Source organism: Formica exsecta, unplaced genomic scaffold (genome assembly GCF_003651465.1).
Source record: "Formica exsecta isolate Colony F162 unplaced genomic scaffold, ASM365146v1 scaffold69, whole genome shotgun sequence".
Lineage (NCBI taxonomy): Eukaryota > Metazoa > Arthropoda > Insecta > Hymenoptera > Formicidae > Formica > Formica exsecta.
The window spans coordinates 198,123-209,950 of NW_021853455.1; the positions used below are offsets into that span (position 1 = coordinate 198,123).

General features: G+C 37.0%; 1 protein-coding gene across 3 annotated transcripts in view; it reads left to right on the plus strand.

Annotated features, from left to right (window-relative positions):
- The window catches only part of LOC115243081 (attractin-like protein 1), a 27,214-nt gene extending 17,301 nt beyond the window's left edge, over positions 1-9,913 (plus strand). Inside the window, exons 2-12 of one of the 3 annotated variants that reach the window (XM_029819756.1) lie at positions 645-992; positions 2,347-2,528; positions 2,942-3,336; positions 3,600-4,198; positions 4,285-4,759; positions 5,022-5,448; positions 5,536-5,679; positions 5,790-5,939; positions 6,060-6,447; positions 6,648-6,885; positions 6,977-9,913. In XM_029819756.1, the coding sequence (XP_029675616.1) occupies positions 645-992; positions 2,347-2,528; positions 2,942-3,336; positions 3,600-4,198; positions 4,285-4,759; positions 5,022-5,448; positions 5,536-5,679; positions 5,790-5,939; positions 6,060-6,447; positions 6,648-6,885; positions 6,977-7,225 (3,595 nt within the window). In that variant the 3' untranslated portion in view covers positions 7,226-9,913. Of the gene's footprint in view, positions 1-644; positions 993-2,346; positions 2,529-2,941; positions 3,337-3,599; positions 4,199-4,284; positions 4,760-5,021; positions 5,449-5,535; positions 5,680-5,789; positions 5,940-6,059; positions 6,448-6,625; positions 6,886-6,976 lie in introns of those variants that run through there. The other 2 variants (XM_029819757.1, XM_029819758.1) reach the window with 2 other exon arrangements.
- Positions 9,914-11,828: the final 1,915 nt, after the last annotated feature.

Genomic DNA, 11,828 nt, shown 5'->3' on the forward strand with positions numbered 1-11,828 from the left:
TTCCGCGTCGCGCATCCGCCCGATATACATATTTATATAATATAATACAATTTAATATTATATGTAAACGGTTGCCTGGATTATTGGTATTATGTTCGATTATTCGTGCATATAAAGATGACATTGATTGAATTCATGAGATTTTTATTTACACGACAATTGGTTGTCAATGAGAATGGGATGAAGTCATAAAAACACGCGTGGAAAATCGAGAAAAGATCTCTTAACCGCATACTTTTACGCTGAACTTTGCACTCTACGTATTTCACAAGATATATGTTTGCCTTTTTTTACTGCCCACACTCTTTTACCTCTACTTGTTTACAATGAGGGCTATTTTTAACAATTAATGTCAAAACGTATCTTTACATCGTTAAAGTCTGTATAAATTATATTTACCTATAACGTAAATATAATATAATTTTATGCAGATATTTCTCCTTCAATCTATTATTAATACTTTTTCAAGTGAACAACTTATCTCTCTCTCCATATCCGTTACTTTCAAATATTGATAAGATCCTAATTTTTACCGTATTATTATTACTACGCTATGTAATTAAAATATTACCATGTTGCAAAATCTTCGGTAAAATAATCCCGCATGATAATTTAATAATTTATCTGTTTCATTCTTTTGACAGACTAACAGAAAAGAGCGGCATCATCCACGACGGTTTCGGCAACTACACAGCGGACGTGAAGTGTTCCTGGTTGATCGAGAGCAGCCCGAACACCAAGATACGTATGCACGTGGAGCAATTCGCGACGGAATGCGGCTGGGATCATCTATATATCTATGACGGTGACAGTGTCGAGGCGCCGCTGCTGGCCGTCTTCTCCGGCCTGATGCATAAGGACGGCTATCACATACGCCGCGTGCCGGAAGTAATAGCGCGATCCGGCAGTGTGTTACTGCACTTTTATTCCGACGTCGCGTACAACATGAGCGGCTTCAATATTACATATAAAATCAATGCTTGTCCGAGCAGGTGAGTCTGAGCGTCGCCGGTTGCAGTCTATTTAACGATTAAGTCCGCGTTACTTCTTTTTCATCTTTTCGATACCGCTTATTTCTCTCGATGGAAATAAAATATATTTTTTTTATCTACATTTCTCTCATTGGAGATACGTTTAAAAAATGGGACACATTTCACAAATGGTTTCTATTAAATTAAATCAATGGTTTCGAACAATATTTTGTTCTGGATGAAGGTATACAAATAATCACACAGTTACGTTACGCGCGGTTGATTGCCTTGTTCGCGAAAAATAGTTTTCGCGAGATGGGAAAAAAAGTGGAGCGGAACATTTTATGAATTTTTCCTGGATATTTACGGTGCAAGTCGATAGAACATAATCGGAATCGGTCGACCTTAAAACGTAAATGATTATTATACGGTGATTCTTAGCGAGTAAAGGCATAATTTGAGTCACAAGTGCCGGGTGACTCACATTATTCGCGTACGAGGTTTTAATGCGATATATCACCAGAGCCAGATATATGAATTATGTGTGCATAATTCTTGGCACAAAAAGACACGCTGGACGACAGTTGTATCTGCCTAAAAAAAAAAAAAGATGCAGCTTTGCGAAATATGCGGTGTTCGATAAAGGTAGAAATCCGGATGAGATGCGTAACAGAGAGAGAGAAAGACTGACTGCCGAGATTACACGGGATGGCAACTACCGATAACTCGTAATTGGGTCGCCCCCGGCTTAGAAACTTTATCGAGCTTCCTCTGAGAGCCGGAAATACGCGTAACCGTATCTGTGTCACGTTTGATAACGTTACCTGTGGTCAGAAGATGATCAGCGGACAGATTCCTGACAAAAAGTTTATCGTGTCTATTGAGAGGAGGAAAGACATTTTTCGAGATTACAGTTAGCACTTTGTCAAGTCGGTGCTTCGACGTTTTGATATTTTATGACATGTGAGAAACTAGTACGATTTCTTTTTACTTCGAAATCTCTCTCTCGCTCGCTCGCTCGCTATTTTTAACTTATAAAATCTTTTAACGGGTATCGTTAAAGAATATTTGACTCCAGTTTCATTATTCAAATAGATTCCTCATATTACAATATACACGCTTTACAGAACTGTTTGCATTTCTAACTAGTTATCTCCAAATATTGAATCTAATCAGAACGTGTGATTGTCGCCAACACAAATCGTTTTGCAATAAAGAAATATTAATACAGGTAAACACTTACTGTTTGATCGAATAAATAGCGCACGAGAGCATGTACATTTGCTTTCCGATATCGTCAAAGATCATCAACGATGACACTTTGAAGCTAAGATTGATTCAATGATATCCGGTGTACATACATCATCGTTTCCAGATATTCCCATATTGACTGTTCCGGCCATGGAGTGTGCATCGAAGGCACATGTACCTGCGATGCCACGTGGACCGGTGAAGCCTGCGATGTACAGGTATGCCCGAACAATTGTTCGTACCTTCATGGGCAGGGCGAGTGCGATCGCGAGAGTCATCACTGCCGCTGCTTCAACGGCTACAAAGGTAAGGAAATAATGAGAAAGGAACATATCTTGACCATGTGACTTAATTGTATAGTTGACGATAAAGTGCCGGTCTGTCTAAAATTATATAATAAAATTATAATTGTAATTCATATACACGATCATCTAAAAATAATATTTATTGTAATATTTTTATTCTCGATATTCAAGTTTAATGTATTACATATCCATATTTATAACTGTTATAATTACAGTATAATAAATGTGACGAATGTGTGGCATTTACTTATTTAATATACTTCTGAAAAAAGTAGAATATATTTCGACGATCTAGAATAAATCTGGAAAAATTTATTATATAATTTCTCACAAACTATCTCTGTTTGAGAACTTGAAATAAAACAAAATAAAATAAATCTTCATTTACATATACGCGTGATTTCTGGGATTTAGGCGCAGACTGCAGTCAAAAGGGGGATCGTGGATTTTGGGAGACTGTCACGTATAAAGATTTGCCACCAGATGGGTCGGCCAGTCACTGTTCTATCGTCTGGAAAGATTCTCTGTACGTGGTTGGCGGCGAGAGTTTCCACCGTGCCAAGATGATATATGTATATGATTATAACGGCAACGTCTGGGAAACGCCTCATGTTGAGGGTCGCGCGCCTTTGCCGCGTTACGCGCACTCGTGTGTCCTCTTCGGTGACAAGATATTCATGTATGGCGGTGCCTTACAAAACTCCACCATGACCAACGAGATCTGGGCGTTTGACGTATCCGCCAAAGTCTGGGAGAACATCACTGTGTATGATAGTTGTCACAACAAAACGATGTGTGGGCCGCTAAAGGTGCGTGCGTTTGTTTAAAATATAATCTTATATTTAAGCAAGAAATATTCTTTGTATTTATATAAAATGAAAAGTAGTGTTTATTTCACGATCGAATTTTGAATTGTTAATTGCTGAAAGTTTAATGAAATTTTTTAATTTTTTATAGTGATAATATCAATCGATGCTGACTCTTATTCTTTAATTTTTAGCTGACTTATAGTATGATATTTTATAATTTAGTATAACATTGTTTATATATATATATTTTAACGTTTTTACAGGTAGCTGGACACACTGCGACTTTGGTGCAAAGTCACAACAAGAAAGAGAAGATGATTGTGATATTCGGTTTTTCACCACAATATGGTTACTTAAACACCGTCCAGGAATACTATTTGGGTACGCGCGAATGGCAGATTGTCAAAACCATCGGTTTCCCGGTGAAGGGTGGTTACGGTCACAGTTCCGCCTACGATTCTCTCACGAATCTCATATATGTGTACGGCGGTTATGTGTCAGAGTCGCACAGCACGCAGGTGTTGTCCAGCCGAGTGTATTCATATCATCCCAATAGTTACGAATGGCGTCTGCTCACAGCGGCACCATCGGCACGTTTCTTTCACACGGCCACTTTTGTTTATGGCGGACTGATGCTGGTTTTCGGCGGTAACATGCACAACGATACGCAGCAGTCGCATGGCGCGCGATGCTATTCAGCCGACACGCTCGGCTACGACGTCATGTGCGATACTTGGCATCAATATACCATGCCTAGAGACATGAGCGATCTTCCGCGATACGGGCATAGTGCGACGGTTTTTGAGAAGTCGATATACATCTACGGCGGTTTCGATGGTGAAATGCTCTCTGACATGTTGAGGTAATGCGTCTTGTTGTAAGAGAAAAAAAAATAATTTTATATATACTATATGCCTATATACATGTTGAGATTTACTTATTGCGTAGATATACCCCGGGTAATTGCGAACATCTGACGAATCAGAATCAATGCCTGAACGCCAGGATAGGCGTGAAATGCGTATGGCACAAACAAGACGGTCGATGCCTGCACATCGCGAGGTATATGCTTAAAAAATATCAAGACGACGATACTTACATGAAATGTTTGGATGATGCGCCACCGCGCGGCATGACATCGCACGAGGAGCTCTGTAAACTCTTAATCGATTGCGTGTCTTGCGTGCAAAACTCGTATAATTGCGTCTGGTGCGGTAAGGGTTGCTTACACGAGAAATGTCGGGATCATCCTAATTCGCCGAGTTCAAGGCCCATTACGGATCTAGAACAGTGCGATCCGAGTGGCATCGAATGCTTGCTGCTCCATACATGCCACGCTTGCGAAACCAATCCACGTTGTTATTGGTCTTGGTCCAATGGGCCTGACCGTTGTAAGCCGCAACGAGAGTCGAGGATTCAGGTGGTATGTGTGTTTGGATATATTTTAAGATTTTGCTGATTGTACAGACAATGCAGAAGGATAAATGAAATATTTAAATACAAATATTTTTCTAAACATTTTCGAAATAGCGAATATATATAATTTAGAAACTATATTTTAATAAAAATGAAATTTTCAATATATTGATCTAATCTGTTCATACAACACACGTATACACAATCTTAACTTGCAAAAAATTAATAAAACGGATATATTGGTTAATCTTATTAACTTTTAAAAATAGATGTTTGCAAATGGCAGTCTCGTCATACCACCAGTCACACCGCAAAGCTTGACATCGATGGACATGTGCCGCTATAATCCGTGCATAGAGTATACAACGTGTCGCAACTGCACGGAAGGCGATTGTATCTGGTGTCAAAATGAGGGGAGATGCGTGGATAAGAATGCATATCCAGCCAATTTTCCCTACGGACAATGTCGCGAGTGGACTACGATAGAGGCTAGATGTCGTCCTACAGAGACTGGCAGGGACTGGTGTAGCTTTTATTCGTCGTGCGCTACATGTCGTTCGGATCCTGGATGCGGTTGGTGCGACGACGGATCGGGCACCGGGAAAGGTGTGTGTTTGCCTGGCGGAGCTCGCGGTCCCAGCAACAAGAGCTTGGAAACGTGTCCGTTCGAACACTGGTACTTCACAAAATGTCCGAGTAAGCGAGTTTGTTTACTGATCGTTTTTTGTATATTTATAATCAAGCATTGTATCATTCATACGGTTTTTTTTTTAATTTTTGCAGCCTGTCAGTGCAACGGGCATAGTAAGTGTCTTCCAAACAGCAGCGTCTGCATTGAACCGTGTGGAAATTTGACTCATGGACCACATTGTGATAGATGTATCGCCGGTTACTACGGCAGTCCACTCAACGGAGCAACGTGTCAACGTATGTAATTCTTTTTCACATGCCACGATATCTCTTGTAATCGTCACGACCGAGTGAGAGAGAGAAAGAGAGAAACAATTGAATGTGACACTTGCGCGTGATTATTACAGCTTGCTCCTGCAACAATCAAGGCACGCTATGCACAAGTGAAACGGGCAAATGTTTTTGCACGACCAAAGGCATTATTGGCGATCACTGCGAACGTTGTGACGTGTCCGGTCTTTATAACGGAGATCCTACGAATAAAGGATCTTGTTTTTGTGAGTCAATTGATAAAATATGTTTTTTATTCTATATTCCCCATTAATTTTTATACATACATATATATATATATATATACACGTAACTCATGTATCTTATTGTACATGTATTTGTTTCAGATGACTTGGCTATTGATTATCAGTTTACATTTAACTTAAGCAAGAAGGAGGATCGTCACTATCGGGCCATTAATTTCAAAAACTCACCACCGAAAGCCGATATCGATGCCGAATTCTCCATCACGTGTTCCGTACTTGCTAAGATGAATATTACCATCAAAAAAGTAAACAGTCCGGAAAGGCCATTGCTGCTCGGCGCGAATTGCACGACGACCATGTATAAGCACCGTTTCAGCAAGGCAGATTACAATTTTGGCAGCGAAGATAATAATACCTTCACCACATTCTACGTATATGTTTATGACTTTCAACCGCCAGTGTGGATTCAGATCTCATTCTCTCAGTACTCTAAATTGAATCTGCAACAGTTTTTCATTACATTCTGCACGTGAGTATCATAAGTTGGACTTTGAAGTGGTTTTCAGTTTGAAATAAAATGAATTAAAGTTATGTTAAATCTCTTTAAACACAATGCGAAGAGTGATCTTGAGAGATGATACATCTATTGGCCTAACGCTTTCTTTTTTCTAAATTTTCTATATTCTTTCCGTCTTATTGAACCTCAGGCAGTACTTACTTGTAAACTAGAGATTACATGCCACCACACAGGTGCTTTCTCGCTCTGCTATTGGTGGCTGCCATTCTGTGGAAGATCAAACAGAAATACGATATGTATCGACGAAGACAACGGCTCTTCCTAGAAATGGAACAAATGGCCAGCAGAGCTTTCAGTTCAGTTGTAGTAGAGATTGAAAGACGTGACATTGATGGCACAGATTTGGAACACGGTGATACCGACTTTAACAATTGTCGTAAAAATATAAAGGTAAACGTGATTCTTTTTTTTGTTTTTAGATATTTCACATGCATAACAAAATAGAACATTTTGCTTTATGAAATTTATTTTTCTATTACAGGATGTTCCTCCTAGTCCGATCGCATTGGAGCCTTGTTGTGGCAACAGAGCGGCGGTCCTGTCTCTGCTAGTCAGAATGCCAACTGGTGGCGAGCCTTATACGCCAGCTGGACAGAGCGCCGGTTTAGCCGTCGCGTCTGCTTTGGTGACGTTAGGCACCCAGCGTAGACCATCTCAAGAACTAACGACGAAGGAGCCGAAGAAGACGAGGAAGTCCGCCAGTCAACATCCGGACTCTACTTGTATTTAATGATAAAACTATAGCAGAGACATTGCGATAGGACGTGACTACAATGAGCCTTAGAGTTGTTTCTGTGATCTTGCCCGCGCTTAATACGGCAGGACTTTTATCTTTGAACTCTAACAGAGTGAAGAAATGCGAACAATGATCGCGAAAAAATACGCGAGGATTTTATTCGTCGATTTTCCACGTGCAACTGATTGGTGTATCAAACGACTCAGCTATTTTATCTGAAGAGTTGGCTGAACGTCTAATATTAAATATAGATGTACGCGCGTCTTTCCTTATCGAGTAGAAGGAAACGCCTTTGATAGAGGAGTAAATGGATTGTTCCGGTCTACGTCCGCTAATCATGGTAAGTAACACGTTTTGTTTAGAATTGAGGTGCGCGTTGTCATTAATAATGAAGTATCCTCGCGCGCCAAGAGGGGACGCCCGCATTGATCGGTTGACGTACGAGTTTTCTTTATGAATCTCAATTAACGATGTACAGTGTTGTATATAGATGATTAGACGATCTACATTTTTCTTGAATGATATATTTGCTCTTGTGAATAAAACTGGCCTCGTGCATATTTGAAAAACTTTTATCCGCTGCTTCTTTTTTACGAGTTTATTCATTCATAATCAAAAGAAACGCGTGTGCAGATTTAATCCTTCTAAATCTAGGAAATTTTAAAAAATAATTATCTTTTTACAAATTAACAGATTTAACAATAAAAATCTGCTTAAGTTTGGAAGAATTAAATGTAGCATATCCGTCATAAATTTTTGTTTCTTTATTGTCTCACAATTTCCGCAATGCAGTGGATAAAAGCTTATAAATGCCATAAAAGATACTAATCCATTAATGTTACTGAAATAATTGAATTCGAAGAAGTACAACGCTTCGATATAAGCTGTAAATAGGCTATATTTTTGTTGATTCCGCAAACGAAGATGCACATTGTTAATAATGAAGATCCAAACATGTACGAGATACTGAAGTGAACGGAAAGATCGAATTCATATATCAAAGAATTCATTATTAATGTATCCGTTTGTAACGAATGTGTATAAAATTCATATTCTAAATCGATCAAGGTAAGCAGAGATAATTGCAACTGATGCAGATTTATAGAAGGTACAAACGACATATTTGATCCTATGTGCATTTCACATTAGAATATTGTGCCAAATTATTTCTGTCTTTTTATATAAACGCAAATTATCTGTCGAGGCAAGCTTTGGTTAGCTAGAATTGATCGAACGAGAAGAATGAATATTTTTACTTATTTCGTTACTTCTGTTTATCATTAATCCTACTAAACTTTGTCGCATGATTGCAAATTTGCAGGATTAAAATATTAGTTAAATTAATGGCGTAATTTAATTAGAAGTTTTAAACATTTTGTCGATTATACTCAAAGTTTTAATCTAACAAAAACAAAATGTATAGCCGTTACAGTAATTTATGAGACAAGTAAGGGATGTTGGTTATATCGCACGTTGATTGCGTGACTGTCTTTCTGAGCATTTAATTAATGCGTTTGAAATAATTGCACGTTTTTACATTTTTTAATAATTTACAGACTACTGCTTATGTTACGTTATTTTTATTATTTCGTATATTTATCCATAATTATATATAAGAATGAGTAATTATATGAATGAATATCGCGTACTTCCATTTTTTTATATTAAATTTGTGCTTTTCCTCTCATCAATACGAAAAAAATAATTTATCGCAGACTTCATAAATTTTGTATATATTATTAGCGAGAACATAATGATAGTAATCATCGTACAATACTTAGAGAAAATTCCAGCTTCTTATTCTTTATCCGTGAAATTATATTCAGAAGCCGGCATTTTCCTCTTCTCGAAACTTTCGTGGTAACATGAGAAATGGGAGTTTTTGCCCCAGCAGACTTATAAATATATACATATTAGATAGTTCCCTTATAAATACGTTAATCTGTGTTATGATAGTTAAGCTTCTTTTTTGGTGGGTGTGATGTACGTATTTATATCTATATTAGTGCATTGAGCGGGTGAATAATAAGTGGTGTGATCTGTTATTATTCAGATTGGCATAATGTGATGCATTTTGTTTTGACATTTAATACTCATATAATTTCCTGGTCTTTATATTGTTTAAAATATTAATTTATGTAAAGGTGTGTTGTGGTCAAAGAGACGTATATATATTATAAATTAGAATCCCTCCCTTTTAAGCGATAATGCGCATTCTATCTCAAATATATTTTTCGTACCAAAGAAAGCTCTATAGATGTGAATAAATCGTTATTGCGCACGTAGAAGATTAGATAGCACTCGACATAATCAATTATTATATGACAATTAGAAATAAAATCATAATTACTGGCCGCATCTAAAATAAAAAAAATGGTCTTTCGTCAACGGTAATATTTACATATATCTGATTATTATTTGTTGCCGAATTTACTTTTTGATACGACCAGCTTTTGTACTCGAATACCGGAAGAGTAGTCTCATTTAAGAGATTCGTAACTCTTCTCTTATGAGCGCCAAACATTAAACATATTTTATTAAATTATATTTTATTATATATATTATATTGCGAACATATTTTTTATTGTATGATTTGTACGAACGAGTGAGCGCTTTTAATCCTTTCGTTGCCACAAATGCATACACATACACACACACATACATAATCATCACTTCATTATCGATAATTGTTTGATATTTTAATAAATTTTGAGATCTACAGGAAATCTTTATACACTCACGTGTCAGTAATCAGGAATTTTGGCAATGGAAGGATTGAGATTGAAATGCAAAAGTTTAAAGATATCATTCATCTAGAATAAATTTTTGCATTGGAATGCAAAAATATATTGTCATTAGGAATATTGTTTGAATTCGCTATATTTTCAACTTTGTGCGTTCTTATAACGAATTCAATTGGGTATACCAATGTGCACCAGTGCACATTCAACCGAATTCGCTATTAGTGTTGATTTTAAATTATAAAAACAATGTTTCACCGGCGCTCATAGTTTTCTTCGTCCCGTTCTTAGGCTACACTTGAGAGTTTTACTATCGAAAGATTATTTAAAAAAAAATCAAATTGTCTAATGAATATTTTATAATTGAGATTCATTCTCAGTTCAACACCAATTGATATCTCTCAGAGAGTAAAGCTCTCAAACGAACATAGTTAACATCACTCTTTCAATTCTATATCAGCTAAGAATTGTCACTGTCGACACTCGTTCTCGGAGGATAAAACTCTCAAGCGTACACTTTTAGTTTTGATCTTATGTTTGTCGCGTTTATCGTATATACTGTAACACTGCCAATATAATATTCCTCCACTTGGTTAATCTTTTACAATTTGCTTCGTCTTCTATTTCTCCGAGACGACGGCCGGGGCAGCCCCTCGCCGATCGATCTCTGCGACTGATAATACGTGCGAACCATCGATATTCCGCAATCTTTTATCTCTCTCTTTCCAACGAAAATCGCGCACCACTGTTGTTCGCGATCGCGACGGGACCAGTGTTATTCAAGAGAGTGTCTTTCTCTCTCTTTTTCTCTCAAAAAGCTTAAATAATTATAAAAGTAGAATAGTATAGGTCACACACATATTCATTTTTTTTTACTTTTATTTACTTGACGCATTTAGAGAAATTGATGGAATTTCTTATCCTTATTTTTTGCTGAGAAAATAACCTATTTAAAATTTTATGAAAAATTTGTTATTTGAACTTGATATATAATATTATATGTATTATTATATATGTACATTATATATATATATATATATATACACGTATATAGATATATACATATGTATCAATTCAGTCGTGCACTAATTGTCCGCTAAAATACAGCGAATTAATGAATGTCGCGAGAGGTCCCATCGCGATCCATCGAGTTTCTCCAAATTTCTTCTTTCGATTCGGAAGAGGAAAAGAAGTAGCCGGAGAGATCTTCTTCCTCGTGAAGGACTCAATAAAGAACATTTATAGCCTTTCTAATAGGCGAGGTCTCTAGATCCCTTAATCATAAGAAATATCGTAGAATTGAAAGACATGTGATGTGATGTAAAATATATCCGTTTCTATAAGTACTCGAGTCAAATGATCTTAATTGTTTACGATTCTTAAGCGCCGATATGTGAGACTCGGACAAAGAACGACGATACTTGATGCGAGTGCATCAAGTAGGGATGCAGCATGTTTTGGGATATGACTGAAGTTCGACTTTACAAAATAAGAGAGAAACTATCTTCTCTCAGTTTCTCGGTATAGACCGGAAACACAGATGGGCTTATAATAAGAATACTTAATAATCCAATTATAGATAAATACGATTGTATATTATACATATAGCTTGCAACAATTTTTCTAGGAACACAATCGGAAATATTTATTTTTATTCGAGCGTAAGAGCGTAAGACAAACTATTTGATAAAACATTCTGTGAGATAAATGAATAAATGAGATGGAACGATTTAAATTTTTCGACAAGTCTTACGAGCATGTTTGAGAAACAAACAATGGAACACAAAGATGAGTGTGCATTTATGTAACGCGTAGATGTTATGCGAAATCTGAGATTATCCATTTGCGCATGGTAT